Below are 21,117 nucleotides of genomic sequence, written 5' to 3'. Positions count from 1 at the left end.
AATAGCCTCCACAAGCACACATATGCATGCATACCCCCTACATATCCCACACATGCAAACATGCATGCATGTATAGGCTCACTACATGCAAACACACACACACACACACACACACACACACACACACACACACAAAATAGAAAAAGAAAAAGAAAAAAGTTGGCAGAGCCTGGACAGCTGGACCTGTAGGCTCCCTTAGCACACCTCCGCTCACTTCCCCTGTTTCTATCACACTCTCAAACACTTCAGTTTCTCTTTATAGCAGTTGTACATTTATTTGTGTGAGTCATGCCTGTCTTACACTGGAGTCCCAGCCACAGGGAGGTGAGGATGGATTTGCCACTGTAGGAATTCAGTTTTTATCTGTGGGACAAAGGAATAACCATTAGGCATCCATGACCGGCCTCAGTGCTGAAGTAGCCTTCAGTGCTGGAGGAGGAGGCCCGTGTTTGGGGGTTTCTCTTAATGTCCTGGGGTGGCAGCGGGGCTCGAATCTCATACTGGAGAAACAATAGGTTTGGGAGCTGGGGAGCTAGGATGGGTGCTGGACACAAGAATAAATTTTCTTCCAGCTCTCAGGGCCCCAGGAAGCAGCTGGGACACGGCTGAGGAGTCAGGGCCAGAGGGATAATAACATCAGACATGGGATCCAGCCTCATGCCCATCAACACTGCCTTCTGGGTAACACTCAGTGAGCCTGCATCACCCATTTGGGCCTTAGTTTATCCTGTGACATGAGGTTAAGTGAGATGATTCACAAAGATTCTTCTAACATAGAAGATTGATGAGGCTGGAAAGCAGAATTCCAAGTTCAAGGGCCGTGGGAACTGGAGCTAAAGTCAGAGTTCAAATCCACATCTTTTCTGCAAGCTGAGTCAGGTGAAGAGATCCGCTTTGCTTGTTTCCCAGCTGGGAAAACCCTCCACCAACTGAGCTACCCACTCTTAGCATGCACATGTAATAAATAATACATTTCTTTAAATAGACTCGTGTCATTACAATTCAATGATGTTTAGAATCAAATAGGGTGCAGGGACACTTGGCCTTTCCTCCAAGTCAAGAGCAAGAACTGAGTGCTCTCTGGACCCAGTGAAAAATCTGGGTTTATCTGTGCTGAGTCCTCACTGTGTGGGAGATGGGCTTCTGGGAGGACAGGGTTCCCTTGAACTAAGAGGGCTGATGTTGATGGCATTCCTTTGAATGTACTGATCCCACCTCCTCACTGAAACACCCTTTGTGGAGAGCCGGAGCCATGCTACCACCCCCTGTGCATCATCAGTGCAGGCAGGACAGGACGTAGTGTGGAGCTACACCAGCACTTCCCAGTGAACATTCTTAGACTACTCTCTCCAGTGCCTGGGGCTTGTGTGAAGTGGAGGTTGATGGAAAGTGTCGGTGAGGCCAGCAGTGATCCAGAGCTGGTGGCCTAGGAAAGACTCAGAGCAAGCTCTGCCCGTGTCAGAGGGGGAGGAGGGTCCACGGGAGGAAGGGCTAGGGCTGTGGCTCAGAGGTAGGATGTGTCTGTGTGTTGGGGAATCTCAAGGTGCCTTAGGGAGGCTGCAGCAGAGTGAGTGGCGGGTGAGGTCAGGGCAGAGGGGTCAAGAATCTGGTGATGGTTAGTTTCACTGTGTTTGTTATTTGGGGGGCTTACTTTGGTTATCAAAAATTTTTTTATGGCTAAAAAGAGACATCTTAAAATAAGAAACAAATCAACTTAAAGAAACAGAAGGAACCCAGTGTGGCCCATAAATAAGCCAGCTTGGCGAGTGAGTTCCTCTGAGTACTGAAGACTGGGAGAGAAGGGAGGCAGGTCCTTCCCATGGCTTGCCCACCAGCATGAGCAGGTTTAGAATTCCCAGACTAGAATTTCATCTTGAACTCCACTTCTGATCTCAGATTTCTGAGCTTACAGGAGCCTCCTGGATCGTGGTCCTTATTTCCCCTCCATTTATAGATGGAGACACTGAGGCCCCAGAAACAGAGACCTTGTATGGTTTTTGATTTGACATCCTTCTGGCTGCTCCCAAACCCTATGATTCATGACTACCCTAAAAATAGCCTAGGCCATTCACCCCAGCTATGGGCAGCCATCGTGCACCCACTGTGGATGGGAGGCTGGGTGTTGTGGGCTATTTGTACACTGTGTGAAGATGTATTGCTGTGACTGATGTAATAAAAAGCTGAACAGCCAATAACTAGGCAAGAGGTATAGGCGGGACTTCTGGGCAGAGAGAGAACTCTGGGGAAAAGGTGCAGTCACCAGCCAGATGTGGAAGCAGCAGCATGGGCAGTACAGAGAGATGAGGTAATAAGCCACGCAACAGAATGTAAATTAAAATAAATGGGTTAATTTAAGTTATAAGAGCTAGGGCTGGAGAGATGGCTCTGAGGTTAATAGATAGCACTGGCAGCAATTCCAGAGGTCCTGAGTTCAACTCCCTGTATCCACATGGTAGCTCACAACTATCTATAATGAGATCTGGTGCCCTCTTCTGGTCTGCAGGCATACATTCAGGCAGAACACTATATACATAATAAATAAATAAATCTTTTAAAAAAGTTAAAAGAGCTAGTAGGACAAGCCCAAGCTAAGGCTGAGCCTTCATAATTAATAATAAGTCTCTGTGTCATTATTTGTGAGCTGGTGGCCCAAAGGAAAGTCCAACTCCACTAGGGCATGGAGGGCTTACCCAAGAGCTACTCTGGAGGCTGGCAAGGAGGGCATCTGGTCCTACTCTGATTCAGCAGAGTAGGCTCTGGCCAGCTGACGCAGACTCTGAGGTATCTGGGTCTAGGGTGGGTGGTGTAGGGGAAGGGACCACCACCCATTCCTAGGTGGACTGTTTTTACAATAGCACTGTTTGTCCCTTTTCCAGGGGAACTGGCTCCTGTCTGTGCCGGGGAGAAGTGACCACAGTGACTTGTGAAGGTCTGGGGAGCCTAGGCTGAAGACCCTTCACCTCTTCGTTTGCTCATTTGTGTGTTACCTTGAGCCACATCTTCATAGGTTGGTGGTGGCCCCATCGAGAGACCTTCAAGTTCCATAGGTGCGTCAGGAACGAGAGGGGTGTCATCCTTATCCTGCCAAAGAGAAATCACTGTCCCCATTGGCCTAGCACATGTATGATTAGCTATTTACGAAGTGTGTCTTGGCAGAATCACTTTGGAAGTCACAAAGTCCACATGAGGCTTGATGAGGGAACTTCCAGAGGCCTATGTGTGACTACTGTCTCTCTAACATTAATCAAGAAAGATCCATGGGGTTAGTTGGTGGGGTTTGAGTTAGAGTTCTACCTCCAGTGTCCCGTTGACCATGAGCAAGTAGCCCCCACAGCTAGGATTCCCAACGTGGGCTGGGCTGGGTCTAGCTTTAGAAGGTGGTGTGCGTTCTCTAAGTCTCAGTTTACTTATCTGTATAGTGGGACACACACACTTGCCTGAAAGGATGATGAGAAGATGAAGTAAAGCTACGTTTATATGTGTCACTATGGCTATGTCAATTATATGGATACGAATGCAGTGTTCCACAGAGGACCCGATATCTCCTAAGTACTCAGTCTGTGAGCCCTGCCTGCTGTCTGTCCCTTCTGAGCTCTCTGCTGCCCAACGTCCCCATGTCTTGAGGGTTTGTCTCCAGGAAGGCCTCACCTCGGCATGCAGACGTTCTGTCCTACAGGCTATGACGGCTGTGGATCCTGTCAGGAAGATCTCCAGGAAGGTGAAGCAGAGCAGGGTCAGCTCCAGTCTCTGGATATAGACCTGCAGCGAGTGGCGGGGGATAGGACAGGGCTTCCTTGGTGCCTGCCTGTCACCTGGGTTGGCCGGGCAGATCCACAGCAGAAGCAGCAGGGCTTCTGCTCCCCTGGGAGGGTAGAGAGGGACTCTGAGGGATGGGGGCTGTTTCCATCACGCTCCATGCCTAGTGCTTGGCGATAGGGGGCCTGGGTGAGTGTTTCCCAAAGTGTGAGGACCAGAGGGTCTTCCAAGACCCTGGGAGAACTGGAAGTGGCCCTGTGGGTCATTTGGATAACTCTGCTCAGCCTGTGGGGTTGTCTAGGCCCAGAGAGAAAGTGTGTTTCATAGCAGGGCGGGGGAAGGGTGAGCTGGGAACCACTCGGGGCAAAGCTACTGACATTCACCAGGGAAGCATGTGTGTGTATTCGCCGTGTGTCACGGTGGAGCCTGGCACCTAGCTTAGAGGGGCAGCGCTTCCTCCTGGTGTAGAGGCATCCATGATACAGTGAAAGGGCACTGGGCTCACTGTTGAGAGCTTAAAGAAAGCTTTAAGCTTTCACTGTACCTGGACTTGCTGCGTGACTTCTGGCCACTGAATTATCTTTTCTGAACCTCAGTGTTCACTGCCAAAGTGGATTGAGCCAGCTCTACCAGGCTGTTGGTAGGAGGTGCCTTAGCTGTGGAATCAGCAGTTCTAGGGTGTGGTCTTGCAGTCATTTTGCTGCTCAGCACCAGGCAGGACATCCCCTCTTTCTGGGCATCAGTTTTCCCGTGTGTAAAAGTAGAGCTGGACATAGTGACTTGAAGCACAGTCCAGTTTCCTGATGTTGACTCATGAGAAGGTCAGGCATGCTGCTTCCACCATGCCTCTGGAGGAATGTGTTCAGATTGGCAGTGCCTGGTTCCAGGGCAGATTTTGTGAGGCCTGATTGCTTGTTCTCAGCCATGCTCAAGGCTGTTCCCTCCTTGGAATCAGAGGAATCATGAGGGGAGGGGAACTCACTGTGTCGTTGGGGTATGGTCTCCAGATTGGCCATAGAAAAGGACTCTCCAGAAAGAGGTCCTTGGCAATGACAAAGAGGCCTGCCAGTGCACACAAGAAGCTGATGACGTTTCCTGTCACGCACAGTATCTTCTGCAAGCAGAGGTGAAATGTTAGAGCTTAGTGATCCAACTCAAGGCTCTCCTTCCAGGAATTTGGTCTGTGACACCCTCCCCCCACACCTGGAGACTGGTCCTTCCAAGAGCTGATGCCAGATGCATGAGGCTTATAGGAAAGAAGGGTGCATCATGACACTCTCCCCAAAGGCCATTCTATGTCAGGTAGGCCAACTGTCAGAGTCTAACATCCAGAGGACATCACAGGGAAGGGCAGGAAGAGCATGGAGGTGTCTTGCCTCTTCATACCCCAGGGTCTCCCCTCCTCTCCATCTATCCTGTTGAGCTCCTAAAATAGGCCTCCATCCTGTCACACAGGTCTCTGCCAGGTTTCTTCTGCCTCTGCTGGGTTACCCTCCCCCCCCAAGAAGCTTATACTCCAGAACACACTCTTGGGCTGCTGTGAGGAGATAGCATGGGATGACTCCCCCAGATCAGAGTTGATGGGGATAGAGTGAGCTAAGAGACGGTATAGGCTGGAGAAGGTGTGGAGCTGAGGGGTTATCTAGAAGCAGCCCTAGGACTTGGGGAAGGGATGCAGAGCCAGGAGGTCCTCAGGTTCCTGACTTAGGGGCTGGATGGCTACATAATGAGTAAAGTCAAAACTTGCTAGATTTGCCCTTGCTCCAGTAAATAACACCCACCCATGCTCATGTAGGCAACACTAATTAAAACACAATGGGTCACAAACCCAAAACAAAACAAAAAACAAAGAAAAAATATGAAAGAAGGAAGAGAACTTGAAGGGAGGAAGAAAGGGTTTTGTAGGAGGGGGAAGGCAGAAGAGAGAATAAAATGGTGGGGGGAGATATGATCAAAGTACATAATACAGATGCATGAAATCGTGAAAGGATAAATAAGTAAAAAAGAAGTTTGATAGATTTGGAATGAAGCTGCAATGGTTAGTCTTCATCGTTAACCTGAGTGGATTTGGAATCGCTGAGGAGACACATTTTCGGATGTGTCTGGGAGGGTATTCCAGAGAGGTTTAAATGATGGGGAGAGACCCACCCTAAAGGTGGGTAACACCATTCCACGGGTGGGGAGGGGGTGCCCAGACTGAATAATAAAAAGGAGTCAGATGAGCACCAGCATTCTTCTCTCTGTTTTCTGATCCACTCAGATGTGAGCAAGCAGCCTCCCGCTCCCACCGCCGAGTCCTCCTCATCACAGTGGACTGTACCCTCTTAATCCATAAGTCACGTTCTAACAGGCGCTTTGTCACAGGAAGAGAAGAGCAACTAATAGAGGAGCCGAGGTCTGATCTAGATGGAGGGATGGGTGCCTGGAGTCATGCCTGAGAAGCCAGGAGCTCTGGGGGGGCCCCCCTTCTTCCCTGTCAAATCTAGCCAGTTGTCTGCATCTGGAGCCTCTCAGATGTCCTCTTCCATCCTGAAGAAGTGCTCTTGCTCCTGGCCACTCGTCCTGGTCGTCCCTGTACACAGATGCCCTTGTCTTTCCCCCTAGATTTGAGGGAAAGATCTCAGGGTGCCAGCTCACCATAGAGGTCTTGGGAAATGTCCTTGTTGTCATTGCCAAGATCCCTGAAATGAGAAACTGCAGACCAGGTGTGATGGTCAAAGGAGGGAAGTCGAGGTACTTCAAAACCCACAAAGTCCTCTTCATTCTCCAAGAAATCAAACCCCTGTTGACTGGTGGGGCAGAAAACACCACTTTGTGGACAGGCTCTGCCCTTCAACATGCTTACCCATGGAGGACACAAACCTCTAGACCTCATGTAGATCCATAGCTGGGGTCACAGTAACCATCCCTACCTCAACCTTTCTTCTGCACTTGGGGGGACATTGCTCCTGGATCTGAGGTCTAGGATGTTTTGGATCTATCTTTTGCATATATGCTGAGTCTTTGCTGTGTTCTCATCTCAGGGACCATAGGGTGATGGGCACTTCATGTGTAGAAAGCCCTGTCGCTGTGGTGGGAGTGCCAACCTGGGGCGGTGGGGATGGAGGGAAGCTAGAGATGATGTGAAAACATTTGCCCAAGAGAACACTATGGAGCTGGGGCTAAGTGTGAAGGTGGTTTTCAGGGCCGGACCAGGGACCCTGGAGTCCTGGAGGATCATGGAGCCTCTGGGGAACAGCATGTATGTGTCTCATATTGTCTCTCATCCTGGCTGATGTCCCGAAGGACAGAGTTGTGGATTATAACTGTGTGTGGCTGCAGGAAGAGCCCGATAGGGGTGGAGGGCACTAGGGTTGCTTTGGCTACTAAGGTAGTTTGGATGCTCAGAATCCTTGTGAGCCTAGCTCATAGTGGCTCGTTTCCCTGTCCAACATACATGCTTCAATTAAAGGGGGGTCACGGGGCCCATGAGTGACAGGTGCTCTCTGAAAGGAGCTACGTCTAGTGTGACTGAGGGAATGGGGCAGAGACGGGGAAGGTGGCCATATGCTTTGTGCCTCTAGGCTGCATCCAGCCTCCAATGTAAGGGCCTCCTAAGGGCCCGTGTACCCCTGAATCCACTGATTTGTGCTCCTACTTACAGAGACAGCTCCCCAGAGTGGATACCAGCATTTCAACACCACCAAGTGCAGATTCTTAACTGTGGAGAGCAGGTAACCGCCAAAGGCCAGGTGTGCAAAAGCAATAGCGATGTGAAAGACCTGGGTGGGAAGCCAGAAGTAACCAAAGTGAGGTGGCATCAGTGCCTAGACCTACTGGTGGTAGTGAGTTTCTTTCCCCACCTCTCAGGTGTCCTGGTCATCAAGGAAGGACCCCATCCCCAGGGCCTGTTGTAGTGACAGGTAAGGATGTCAAAACCATACTTGGGGTATCTGTCCTGCCCTGACTCTATAGGGCTGGTATCCTGGGCCCTGTTTACACCCCACAAAGCACCAACCTCTCCTTGCCTTTGCTTGATTTTAGGATGAGTGTAAATGAGGCACCTCCCTCAATTTCCTCCCTGGGGGTCTCCTCCCTACTCACAGTCAGCTTCTGCAGAAGAACACTTCTCTCCAGGGGCTTCTCAAGGTGCCCATTTGGAGCCAGATGCTGGGGCTTGGTCCCTTTCTGCATGGGCTGGGCCACTTTCTGTGCAGGCTGGGCAGGTTCTAGGCCCTGCCATTGAGAGATTTCCCCGGTGCCACTGCTGGAAATCATCATGGGAGCTTGTGCAGTCACTGACTCTGGCAGGGCACCCTGGCTGTGGGCCAAGGAGAAGGCCTTGTCAGAGTTCAGCTTGTGTCTAAGGCTTGGCTGTGACTCTCGATGTCACCTCTGCCCCCTGGATCGTGGAGGCCTTGTCCAGCAGTGTTTGACCTTGGTATGTTTTCAGATGGTAAAGTAAGGCTTTTACTAGGGGTGAGGAAACACACACACATATAACAAGTACACACAGAAAAAGGCCCTGTGCAAAGCCAAGTGGGGACTCAGAAAGTGAAAGCCCATTGACTTTGATTTAAACTGGAATAATCTAGAATCTGGGAATGAGGGCTAGCTGCTGTGCTCAGCCTCTCTGGGATTGCAGGAAATGAAGAGCAGATGAACTTCATGCCCACTATAAGAGAGCGTTGTGTGATATTTTGATCACATTCTGACAGTAAAGTTTGCTTTGAATCAGAGGGCAGAGCTAGCTAGTAGATGATCAAAATTAACCATAGAGGTTTTGGAGGACTGAGGCCAAATAGAGGGACAGGAAGTAGTAGGGTAGGGCTTAGAGAGGGTCTTGACCCCTTTGGATGGAGAAACGAAAGAGATGGGAGGTCACTGGTCACTTCTCCACAGCTCCTCTGATCATTCAGATGCTTTCCCTGATATCTGACTCCCAAGTTTTTAATTGATAAAGAATAATTAGATAAACACTTAAAGAGAGCGCTCCCACTGGCTACCCTGCAGGCTGGTAGGATCTAGGGGTCAGAGGCCTGGCGTTTGTGGGCATTTTGTAAATAGTTTCCATCCTGTGGCTTAGAATGAGACAACTGAAGGTAAACCAAACCATGGTCCTGTGGTGAAGCCCATGTCTTTTGGGTTTGGGGAGATGAGGGAGAGAAGGGAAGTTTGAATAGCAATGGTCCCCGTTGACTCATGTTTGTGAATGCTTGGGCCATAGGGAGTGGCACTATTAGGAGGTGTGGCCTTGCTGGAGGAAGTGTGGGGGTGGGCTTTATGCTCAAGCTATGCCCAGTGTGGCTCACAGTCTTCTGCTGCTACCTGCAGATCAAGATGTAGAACTCTGAGCTACCTCTCCAGCACCATGTCTGCCTGCGTGCTGCCATGTCCAACCATGATGATAATGGACTAAACCTCTGAACTGTTAGCTAGCCCCAATGAAATGTTTTCCTTTTGAGAGTTGCCATGGTCATGGTGTCTCTTCACAGCAATAGGGACCCTCACTAAGACAATGGTCCTCTGGGCACTGGGGATGTGGAGGTGTCCCTACCTGGGCACTTGCTTGTGGGAGCCATGGCAGTGGAAACGGTTCAGATATCCAATAAGAAATCAGACTCAAGAGGACAGAGCATCCCTTCCCAAAGCACATCATATGGAACACTGGTCCTAATGGGCCTGCCTTGAAGGGGTCCATGGTTAAATAAATTTAGAAAACCTAACACATCACTTTCTTCTTACTTTTTCAAGGCTCTGAGGACTCATGCAGGGATGTTCTCTGTTTTAATACTAAGGATATTTTCTACATTTAATTTGTTATAGACTCTTCTTCATAAGAGTCCAGCCATGCTGTGCAATTGATATTCTGTGGGGTTAAATGACAAACTTCCAAACCTCTGGTTCTAGGTTTTTGGGCATCTGTTCCCTCCTGTTGGTATTTTCATGGGTGCATCACAGTGGGGCTGGGGACTGGGGACTGGGCTCGGTTCTCAAGGCTTATTTCAAACTTGAAATTGGAATGGAGAGTTGCTAAGAGGAACTTGGTGTGCTCTTGAGGGGGAGGGGCCGGAGGGGGCAGACCTTAGACAGCAGAGGGGAAGGGTTGTGGGTTATGAAGTCCCTTGCCACTTGCCAAGATGAAAGGTATGTTAGCAGCAGACCGTTGCTCATGGTGACTCCATCCTGCCTGTCTTTTTCCAGTTTTTCATTTTCAGGCTCTAGAATTCACTCTCATTCCAGAGTCATGGTCTTAAGATAAGGGCCTCGCCAGCCGTTAAGAGGTTGTCATCACTGCTCTGTAAAACACAGGCTGCTGACTGAGCCGTGTCCTTAAGATAAGGGCCACACAACTAGGAGATCACTATCACTGTTCTGAAAAACACAGACTTGACGTCCACATGTAGCTCCCAATCTGACCCTCCTTGTGAAATCCCCCACTTCCCTAGACATGAACTTGAGACCTTAGCCTGTCCCCTTTCCCAGGTATCTTAGTCACTGTTCTATTGCTGCAAAAAAGACACCATGACAAAGGTAACTTGTGGTGATATTGTGTTCCCCAATATATTGTGCACCCTAATAAACTTATCTGGGGGTCAGAGAACAGAGCAGCCACAATATTAAACATAGAGGTTAGGCAGTGGTAGCACACACGCCTTTAATCCTAGCATCCGGAGGCAGAGATCCACTTGGATCTCTGTGAGTTCAAAGCCACACTGGAAACAGCCAGGCATGGTGACACATGCCTTTAATCCCAGGAAGTGATGGCAGGAGGCAGAAAGGTATATAAGGCATGAGGACCAGGAAATGGAGTCTTGTTAAGCTTTTAGGCTTCTAGCAGCAGTTCAGCTGAGATCCTTTTGGATGAGGACACAGAGGTTTCCAGTTTGAGGAAACAAGATCAGCTGAGGAACTGGCAAGGTGAGGTTAGCTATGGCTTGTTCTGTTTCTCTGATCTTTCAGCATTCATCCCAATACCTGGCTCTGGGTTTGTTTTATTAATAAGACCTTTTTTAAGATTCATGCTACAGTAACTCTTATAAATGAGAGCATTAATTGGGGGCTTGCTTACAGTTTCAGAGATTATCACATTATCATCATGGCCAGGAGCATGGCAGCATGGTTGGCACACGTGGCACTGGAGAAGTAGCTAAGAGCTGTACATCCTGATCCACAGGCAGAGAGAGAGAGGGGGGGGGGGGGGGGGGGAGAGAGAGAGAGAGAGAGAGAGAGAGAGAGAGAGAGAGAGAGGAGAGACTTGGTCTGGCATGGCCTTTTGAAACCTCAAAGCCCACCCCCAGTGACACAGTTCCTCCAACAGTATCACAACTCCTAATCCTTTCAAATAGCACCACTCCTTGGTGACTGAACATTCAAATACATAGGCCTATGTGGGAACATTCTTATTCAAACCACCGCATTTCACTCCATGGCCACCATAGGCTTATAGCCATATCATAATGCAAAATGCATTTAGTTCAACTTCAAAAGTCCCCTTAGTCTTTCACAGTCTCAACACTGTTTAAAAGTCAAGAGTTCAAAGTCTCTTCTGAGACTCATGGCAATCTCTAAACCATAACCACCTATAAAATCAAAATCAAAATGCAGTTCACATACTTCCAACACACAGTGGCACAGAGTATACATTGCCATTTCAGAAGGGAGGAAAGGGAGCACAGTGAGGAAATACTGGACCAAAACAAGACTGAAAACTAGCAGGGCAAACTCCAAACTCTGCATCATCTTCATGTCTGATAACAAAGCACATTTCAGATCTCCCAACTCCTTTCAGCTTTGTTGACTACAACATAGTTCTCTCTCTTGGGCTGGTTCTATACCCAGTCTGTGGCACAGCCATATCTGATGGGAATGGCAAAAGTCAAAGGCCAGCTCAGCTGCTTGACAAAGATCCAGCAAAGCTGAGCCACATGATGGCCGCTGTGCCACCTTTGGTTTTTATCTCCACCTATTGCATACTTGGGGGACTTTTAATATCTGTACAATTTGAGGATATTGGATTGATGGGAAATTTCTTATGAATCATTTATGCCTTCTCCCTGGAGTATTGCTTCTAAGCTTCCCCAGGAAAGTCCTGAACATACCACCCCTCCCACTTTTAGGGAGATATCCTTATCTTCTGGAAGATCTTCCTTATGCCTTGGAGGTTGTGACACATAAAGAAGCCAGAGGTAGAGGTTGGGGATTTAGCTCAGTGGTAGAGTGGCAAGGCCCTGGGTTTGGTCCTCAGCTTGGGGAGGGAGGGGAGAGGGAAAAAGAAAGAAAAAAAAAAGAAGTCAGAGATCTCTTTATGAGGCTATGAGACATTCTTGAAACATCTGTCCCTGTATTTACTCAGGAACAAGATAATCAAAACAAAGTAAACTTAATAAGGTTAACAAGATTCTGTGGGCTAGAGGAGTTGGCCACAGATCAGATTGCAAGCCTCTTCCCACTATATACTCAGGCAATTACATGGCATATACAGCAACAAAGTTAGATTAGCTGAAGTTACCTCTGCCCTATACAGAGACTTATATTTTGGGCAAAGAATGATGTAAAAGATGATATAAGAATGAGACGTCAGGACCTCCCTTTCTTAGAAAAATTAGCACAAGCAGAGCCACTGTGGTGTCATATGACCAAGAACAATAGATTGTCAGTATTAGACATATAAACAAATTCTGTAAAGATATAAAATGTAAACATTGTATTATGCCAGAATTTAAGTAATAACTGCAGCAGCTTTGGCCTGAGGACTTTTCTTGGACACCCTGGCCATTAAGAGTTAATAATACACTGCTTGGGACATGGCAATATGTTGCACGAATCCTAAATGGTCTTATTATAAAAACCCAGAGCCAGATATTGGGGTAAATGCTGAAAGATCAGAGGGAACAAACCACAGCCACTTCTCACCTCGCCGACTCCTCAGTGAAAAAGAGAAGACCCTGTCTCCATGAATCCTCAGACTCATTTTGGCTGAGGAGTTGGTGAGGTGAGAAGTGGCTGTGGCTTGTTTCCTCTGATCTTTCAGCATTTACCCTAATACCTTGCTCCAGGTTTTTATAATAAGACCATTTAGGATTCGTGCAACAAACTGGCATCCAACTTTTGGGGCATGAATTCATGAAAAAGCTGCTTGCCTGTGGCTTTGCAGCCATTGGCTCAGGCCAGATCTGGCTGCATGTAACCAGAGTCTCCACCCCACCTGGCACAAGGTCCCTACCCTGCAAGCCTAGGCCCAGGCTTAGGCCCAGGCCCAGGCTCAGGACTAGGCTCAGGCTCAGGCCCAGGCTCAGGCTCAGGCCCAGGCCCAGGCCTAGGCTCAGGCCCAGGCTCAGACTCCAAATGTGCCGGAATTAGCAGCTTTCTCACGTGTCCCCCCTCCCCCTCCCCGTGCAGACAGCTGGCTCTTTAGTTTCTTCCTTCTGGCTTTCACTGGACTCTCTGCTCTGGCTGCTGCCATACTAGATAGATAGCTGCCTCACTTTATCATCATCTGAATCATCACTGTCAGCAGATTTGGTGAGTCAATTGGGATTTCTTAAAAGGGGGGAATTAGTTAAAAAAAAAAAAAAGACAGAGTTTTTTCCCACATTGGAAAAAAAAGGGAAACACTATTAATAATGGGAGGAGTTTGGTTTCTGTTTGATAATACACTAGACAATCTGAAAATGGAACAATTAAATAAGAGGATAATTAACTTAGATGGGATTGATGTAATGTCAATTATAAACATTATCGGTTTGATCATTCTTATTTTATCCCTAAAAAAGTTGTTTTATATGAGTGCCAAGATAAAAGTCTTAGAAAAACTAATTAATACAGATTATAGAGATATTCAGACCCAGACAGAGGAATTTAAAAGAGAACCAATTTCAGCATTGCATTATAAGGTTACAGAGAAATAGCCTAAGGCTTTCAAACAGCCAACCTTAATTTATCCAGTAACCTTACAGGTACTACCAAATTATAGATATCCCTAAGACTGTGTATGAGCTGATTGGACTCCTGTGCAAATGTTAGATTTGAGGAGATTCAAAAAAGCTATGGTCTCATATGGCATGCACTCACTGTATGTGAAGCAGATGTTAAATTTGTGGTCAACTTGTAATAGAATTATCCCTCAAGACTGGAAAGATTTGGTTACAGCTGTCTTGGAAACTGGTCCCCAATTACAATGGAGGACCTGGTGGGAGGATGAGGCTAAGATCATTGAATAAGGAATGGAGTAGGGCTAGAGGTCTTGAAATCTCCCAAGATCAACTTCTTGGGGAGGATGATTATGCTGGATATACAAAAACAATCTTTATATGATGACCACACCCTGGCTTTATGCCACAGCAGCCTTGAATGCTTGGGACAGAATTGAAGAAGTAGGAAAGAAAATTGAGTCATTTACTAAAGTTATACAGGCCCCAAAAGAAAATATCACAGATTTCTTATAAAGGCTATCTTCAGCAGTAAGTAGAATGATACCAAATTCAGAAGCTGGACAAATAGTAATTGAATCTCTGGCTTTTGAAAATGCTAATGCACAATGCAAACAGGTAATTAGGCCATTAAAGGCAAGATCAGCACCCTTGGAGGAATGGATCTGAGATACAATCAATATTGAATCTCATGACCATGATGATGCTTAGATAGGAGAGGTGATTTCAAGAGGTCTGAAGAAAAATTGTAATGCCAAATGTTTCAATTGTAGTAAACAAGGTTACTTAAGAAGGGACTGTAAACATTGCATTCCTAGAAACAATGTTTTTTCAAGGAATAATCCCAACAGAACTCCCCTCCCTTCTGGGTTATGCAGAAGGTGTGGCAAAGGCAGACATTGGACTATTGAATGTAGATCAACAAGGGACAGACAAGGTAATCCTTTGCCTTTGCTGTCAGGAAATGTCCTGAGGGGCCTCTGGCAGGCCCTCATGTCAAATTCCATTCAGTCCTTTCCAGTGATCTTGGAAGAAACTCCTTCCCAGAGCAATTAAAGAACCTAATGCCTATTGTAAAAAAACCAGACTGTTCTGGATAATAGAACAGCTACAGTAGAGAGAACAAAAAACTAGGGAGAAACCATAAATCAAAATTGATAAAGATTAGATTTGGGCCGGGCAGTGGTGGCGCACGCCTTTAATCCCAGCACTCGGGAGGCAGAGCCAGGCGGATCTCTGTGAGTTCGAGGCCAGCCTGGGCTACCAAGTGAGTTCCAGGAAAGGCACAAAGCTACACAGAGAAACCCTGTCTCGAAAAACCAAAAAAAAAAAAAAAAAAAAAAAAAAAAAGATTAGATTTGGAATCTCCCCAAAATTAGGGTTTGGGCAGGGTTTTGTTTTTGTCTTTCCAGGAAAAGAAAAACAACCATCTTGAGGAATTTAAAGACCTTTGGGCAAATAAGCATCCAAAGAAGAAGGGAAAACTACCTTGAAAAAATCACCAAGAAAGGAATAATCTGGCCTAATGTAATCTCTGAAGTCTCCAAAAAGAAGATGGGATCCCACAATGATGATTCTACATGGACTATGATAATGTCATTAAACTGACAAACACCACCCAAAGATCGGCTTTGGACTACAAAGTGCTCAGGACAATTTCAAGATGGCTAGCTGAGATGATCCAGTCTCACAGACTACTCCAGCAAGGACTCGAGACTTGAGACAAGCCCTGCACTTTCCCATTGTGCAGAGACTGGACAACAAATGATACAGCCTTAGGCCCCAGACAGCAGGAAGTAAATTTAAGAACATGATGCCCACATTCCCAAGAGGTGGGGTGGGTGGTTTTTGGTTGTTCAATGGGAACATTGATAATTGTCACTGTTTAAGGTGTTTGATTACAAAGGAGATTATATTCAGGGTTCTTGTTTTGAAAAAAAAAAAGAGGATACAGATATGATAAGATAAAAAGTAGATTATTAAATCTACTCTAAAAAAGATATAGAAATGATAGGATGTCTACTCTGAAAAAAAGTGAGAATATGGATATGATAAGATAAAAAGGTAGATTATTGAATCTACTTTCAAAAAGCAACTACTAGATTTAAATATAGTTTTAAATATAAAATATTTATATCGTATTGGATTTGATTTTTGTATATTGCATACAAATTGTATATTTTGATACAAAGTTGAGATTATTTTTGTTGGAACATACTGCACATTTATTTCTACTCTTGTTCAAGGTATTGTATCTATACAGCTCATTTAACAATGCAATGCAAATTGCTAGTCCTTGAAAGTTGTTATTACAAACTAGGATAATGAAGAAGTGCAAGTTAAAAGTCATTCCAATCAAATTTGTAGTCAGGTTAGGTATGTTTTTAAGGTCAAACAGAGATATATTTTAGATAGACAGGTCATCTTCAAACGCTTCAGAGATCTATAGAATTTGGCATTTAAGATGTTTTAATAACAGATTCTTTTTTTTTTTTTATGACAATGAGACATATCTGCTCCTGGCAGCACCAATCTACTTCAGAAAAGATGATGGGCATCGAAGAAGCTCCTTATGGAGTTTACTTTCTTTGTGGTAAAAGTTAGCCACTGGGCAAGAGAATGCCCTTGCCTTGACTGCTGACAGTATGCTGTCCAAAATAGACAAGAAGGACACAAAAGAAAGGATGGCCAAACCTTGCCAAGACAAGGTAGGAAGGCCCTTCAGAATATCCTGCTTCACAGAAAAGTCTGTCTGATATGCTAGACCTGTAGGCTGAAGATGGATGCCCTAACGTTGCAGAGGAAACTTGGGTGATTGTCCAGGCAGCCAGCTGTTTCTGTCATTTCTCACATTTTTTTGGAAGTCACTTGCCTGCACTTCCTGTTTACTTAAGTAATATTTCCTTCTTGTGTCTCTGATGGAGCTGAAGACTAGATAGTTATAGTTATAGTTTTCCTTGTTAACAAATTCAGAAAGGGAATTTACTAAAGAGGTGTAAAGTGTATGTTTGAAAGATATCGAAAGATAATTTTTGGTTGAAAATACAAGTTAGGATAGAAAGTGAATTAGGTACAACACTTTGGATTCACCAATATATGATAAATAATGGAGTATTTTCTCTGAATTTGTCAAATGTTAATGGACTGGACATTGTTAATGTAGTTCTTGACTGTATATATTACATATAGTTATTGTTCTTATTGTGTATAGTTTTTCTTATATTAGTTATAACTTTCTTTATTATTTTAGACAAAAAAGGAGAAATGTGGTGATATTTTGTTGCACTCTAACAAAATTTGCCTGAGGATCAGAGGACAGAGCCAGCCACTAGATTAAACATAGAGGTCAGGCAGTGGTGGCACACATTTTTAATCCTAGCACTCAGGAAGCAAAGATCTGTCTGGGTCTCTGTGAGTTCAAGGCCACACTAGGCTACATGAGATTGATCCAGTCTAGGAGAGAAACAGAGCCAGGCAGTGGTGGCACACACCTTTAACCCCAGTATTTGGGAAGCACACACACATGCCATTAATCCCAGGACTAGGAAAGTTGAGATAGAAAGTGAAATGGCTGGGCAGAGAAAGGCATGTTAAGGCTTGAGGAGACAGGAATGAGAAACCCTTTCAGCTGAAGACTCAGAGGCATTCAGTCTGAGGATTTGTGGAGGAGCTGACAAGGTGAGAAGTGGCTGTGACTTGTTCCTTTGTCTCTCTGATCTCTCAATATTTATCCCAATATCTGGCTCTGGGTTTTTATTATAAGACCATTTAGGATTCCTGCAACAGCAATGTGCCCAGGCTGGCTTGAAGATTTTGTTTTGGTCTAGCATCTTTAAAGCAATCAGATCTACTAGCCTGAGAACAGGCTGACGTACAACTCTAGATTCTTAAAAATTGAGTTATGGGGTTAATGAGTAAAAATGGTCATAAAAGATAACTGTTTATCAATGATGTCAAAATGAGGTAAGATGATTGGAGAAGATAACTCTGTTCTAGTATAGTTTATCAATGATGACTAAGCGATGAGCAAAAGTAGTGAAACACATGTCTCAAAACAAAAATGATATGATCTATGTTTTAGAACAACATGAATCTATCCCTGTTTACTAAATTCTATATAAATAAAGAAGCACTCTGGCTGCTAGTCAGTCAGGCTGCAAGATTCTCACCGCCACCATGGCCTGGCTCACCTCCTTCCCTCACCAACTCCTTACATTGTCTGCTAGGACCTGTCCACCACTGGGGATGACTCATGGCAAGTCTGCAACTCTTCTTGGCAGACAGATATCCCATGACTCTGACATCTCCATCTTGAGGTCTCCAAGGCAATCCAGGCTTTATCTTCATAGCTTCACTCAATGGCCTTTCTGGGGATCTATGCAGGGATACCCCTAACACATGCTTGGCCACATCAGTGCTTCTCTGAGCCATGGAGGAAGATTCCATAACACTCTTCCTGTATCCTTGATTCTAAAGCCATAACCATGTGGCCGAAACTCACAAGTTCTGCTGCTTGATGGGGCTGGAACATGACCCCCTTGTTCAATTACTTTTGTTTGCATCAGCTTTATGTTGTTGTTGGTCTCTTTCACTGCTTAAGCTTTTCTTTAATTCTTTTTCACAAGCTGGAAGCTTAGCTGGGTGGGGTCTTGCCCTGATGTCACCACTCCTATTGTTCTATTTATCAGGATTTCCTTTAAACTTTCTATCTCCTTGAGCACTGGACTTGGCTCCAACATCACCTATCCTAGTACTCTGTTTCTTCTCACACTGTACATTTTGTGTTTCTCTTTGTCTGGTTTACACTTTTACATTATAACCTGCATAAACGTGATTGCTAATAACCACATGACATCGCCAACACTAGTCTGTCTTGGAATCATCTCTGCCAACACCTTTAATCCAAAACTCTTCAACTTAGCCCCAGGCAGATTTTTAGAACAAGGGTAGAAAGCAGCCACATTCTTTGCTAAAATAGCAAGAATGGTTTCTAGGCCACTTATTACTATATTCTTCCCTTTTGCAACCTCTTGAATCAGCTCTCATCATCTACCTTGCTCTCAGCACCTCTGCTTTCCATGCTTCTGTTACTATGGCCCATGAAACTACACTCAAAGCATTCATTTTTTTTAGTTCTAAGTCCCTGAGTCTTCTATATTTCTTCAACAGACAGTATGGTCAGGCCCGTCACAGCAATATTCCAGTCCCTGGTACCAACTTTTATCTTAGTCACTGTTCTATTGCTGTGAAGAGACACCATGATAAAGGCAACTCTTAACACAAGCATCTAATTGGGGGTTTGCTTGTAGTTTCAGAGTTTAGTTCCTTATCATCATGGCAGGGAGTGTAACAGCAGGGTGGCAAGCAAGGAGAAGTAGCTGAGAGCTTTACATCCTGGTGGGGAGGGTGAGGAGGTGGGGGAGTGGGGGAGTGGGGGGGGAGGGAGAGGGAGAGACACTGGGCCTGGCATGGGCTTTTGAAACCTCAAAGCCCACCCCCAGTGACACACTTCCACCAACAAGGCCACATCTCCTAATCCTTCCAATCCTTTCAAATAGTGCCACACCCTGGTGACTAAGTATCCACATATATGAGCCTATCAGGGTCACTCTTATTCAGACCACCACACCAGGCTGCTAGCCTCCTCAATAGTGCCCCTCTCTCCCCACACACAACCCTCCTCTCATAGATTTCCCTAGGAGTCCAACAGTTAGAGGCTACAGACCTCTAGAATGCTTGTGTCCTGTTGCTTAGTCCACTTGCCTCCAGGACTCCAGGCTGGAGCAGAGCTGCCTTGGGGTGAAAGTGGATGGGCAGGATGAGGGAGAATTTATTTACTTGTCCCCTTTCCCAGGCTCCTCAGCCAGCTGAGGACCCATAGACCCAGCTGTCTGGTATCTCAGGGACCCCTAAGGGTCTTGGTGATTTATACTCAGCCTTGGACTTTCTGGACTCTTTTCCCTTAGGCTAGGAGGCAGAGCAGAGCTGGGAGGACCCTTCAGCCCCTCAGTGGGCCAGAACATGAATCTTCCAAGCAGGCAAGCTAGGCCCAACCCTGGCTCTACTCCTGCATCTCAGCATCTAAGCCTGTTTCTATGGGCACACAGGAATGTCAGTGCCTGCCTCAAGGCTGGACTGTGGGGACGAAGAGGTAGCAATAAAAGCCGGTGATACCACCAACCTGCCCTACACCTAGACTCTCACCCAACCTTTGTCTAGTTCTCTCTTAAGACAGATCCCATTCTAATCCCCAGGAGTGTGAAGTTCATTGCCTGTGGGAGAATTCCCACAGAGCTACACCTGCTCTTAATCCTAGCCTTAATCCACCTTCTGCTTCTCGGTTACTTGGGTTTCTTGTTGTCTTCTAAGTGAATCTTGCCTGAGAATTTCCCAAGGGTGCAAAGCCTATGCAAAACTTGGTTGGGAAAAATTCCGCCTACTGCGATATTCTTTAACCGAGAATTTGCATTTGGCATTGTCCCTTTGGAAGCTTAATTAGGATGTTTTGGGGATATGTAAATCAACTTGCTGAAAGTGGAAATTGGAGAACAATAAAAAGGCCCTTGGCGGGGGAAGGTGTCTTCCTCCGGGAGAGGCTGAGTCCCTCTGCAGCTGGAAAGGCTGAAGATTCATCTGTGTCTTCCCACAGACCTGAGTGAACCCACACCTGTTCAACAGTTGCCTCCGTCTGACTCCTGCTCAGAGCTGGGAAGGGCTCCTGCTGGCTGGGAAGGTTGTGGAGAGGGGAGAGTACCTAGCATGTGGAGAAAGTGAACTGGGAGCCCACACTGCCCTTCAGGACTCTGCAGCGCAATGAGCTGGACACCAAGGAACATGTGTTGGAATGGGTACGATCTGTCCACGGGAGGTCTGGGTTGGAAGGCTGAGAAAACCTTGCTCTGAATGCGACCCTAATTAGATGGTGCAGACGAAGTCAAGAGAACAGGGAGGGCAATGAGTGTTTACATGCGCATGCATGTATATGTGTATGTAATATGTGTGTATAGATGTGCATGTGTGTAGATGAGTGTATGGACATGTCAGGCAGAGAAAGGCAGGGACCAGAGGTGTGGAGTCACAGCGTGCTGGCTGCCAGCCTAAGAGGATGTGGTTTTCAGTTATGCTAGTTCAGAAGGAGCCCGGGTATGTGAAAAGCAACCTTTCTCAGGGCCTCGGGGCTAGGCACTTGATGTTATGTGTGGTTCTGGGAAAGTGGACTTCCACAAGTCCCTTTCTCCCTTTGCTTTCTCAAATCTGTCTCTCTGTGTGCTTGAGGTCACCAGAATTAGAAGGAGGGGGTGACACTCCTCTCAGCTCTCAGGATCTCCAACTGGTAGGTGACTGGGTGGGTAGCCGATTCCTCCCTGGAGAGAGGCTGATGGTAACCCTGCTTCCCAGGCCTCTATAGCATGGAACATCTGTTCCCCAGCTGCTGCCACTGCTGCTTGAT

General features: G+C 46.3%; 1 protein-coding gene and 2 long non-coding RNA genes across 8 annotated transcripts in view; 2 read left to right on the top strand and 1 right to left on the bottom strand.

Annotated features, from left to right (window-relative positions):
• The window catches only part of LOC128094009 (uncharacterized), an 18,011-nt gene extending 15,030 nt beyond the window's left edge, over positions 1-2,981 (top strand). For both annotated transcript variants that reach the window (XR_008212820.1, XR_008212821.1), the window contains exon 4: positions 2,877-2,981. This is a non-coding gene — a long non-coding RNA (uncharacterized LOC128094009). The remainder of the gene's footprint in view (positions 1-2,876) is intronic.
• Ms4a10 (membrane spanning 4-domains A10) overlaps positions 243-21,117 on the bottom strand; it is a 21,283-nt gene continuing 408 nt past the window's right edge. Inside the window, exons 2-8 of one of the 4 annotated variants that reach the window (XM_052712010.1) lie at positions 7,840-8,056; positions 7,398-7,517; positions 6,394-6,450; positions 4,739-4,870; positions 3,649-3,759; positions 2,988-3,081; positions 243-363 (exon numbers count right to left, since the gene is read on the bottom strand). In XM_052712010.1, coding sequence (XP_052567970.1) covers positions 353-363; positions 2,988-3,081; positions 3,649-3,759; positions 4,739-4,870; positions 6,394-6,450; positions 7,398-7,517; positions 7,840-8,016 — 702 coding nt within the window. In that variant the 5' untranslated portion in view covers positions 8,017-8,056 and the 3' untranslated portion in view covers positions 243-352. Of the gene's footprint in view, positions 364-2,490; positions 3,760-4,738; positions 4,871-6,393; positions 6,451-7,397; positions 7,518-7,839; positions 8,057-21,117 lie in introns of those variants that run through there. The other 3 variants (XM_052712009.1, XM_052712008.1, XM_052712011.1) reach the window with 3 other exon arrangements.
• LOC128094007 (uncharacterized) overlaps positions 20,296-21,117 on the top strand; it is a 7,033-nt gene continuing 6,211 nt past the window's right edge. For both annotated transcript variants that reach the window (XR_008212818.1, XR_008212819.1), the window contains exon 1: positions 20,296-20,515. This is a non-coding gene — a long non-coding RNA (uncharacterized LOC128094007). The remainder of the gene's footprint in view (positions 20,516-21,117) is intronic.

Source organism: Peromyscus californicus, unplaced genomic scaffold, assembly GCF_007827085.1.
Source record: "Peromyscus californicus insignis strain IS unplaced genomic scaffold, ASM782708v3 Scaffold_4__1_contigs__length_199733344, whole genome shotgun sequence".
Lineage (NCBI taxonomy): Eukaryota > Metazoa > Chordata > Mammalia > Rodentia > Cricetidae > Peromyscus > Peromyscus californicus.
This window is presented reverse-complemented; position numbering and strand designations above follow the sequence as displayed.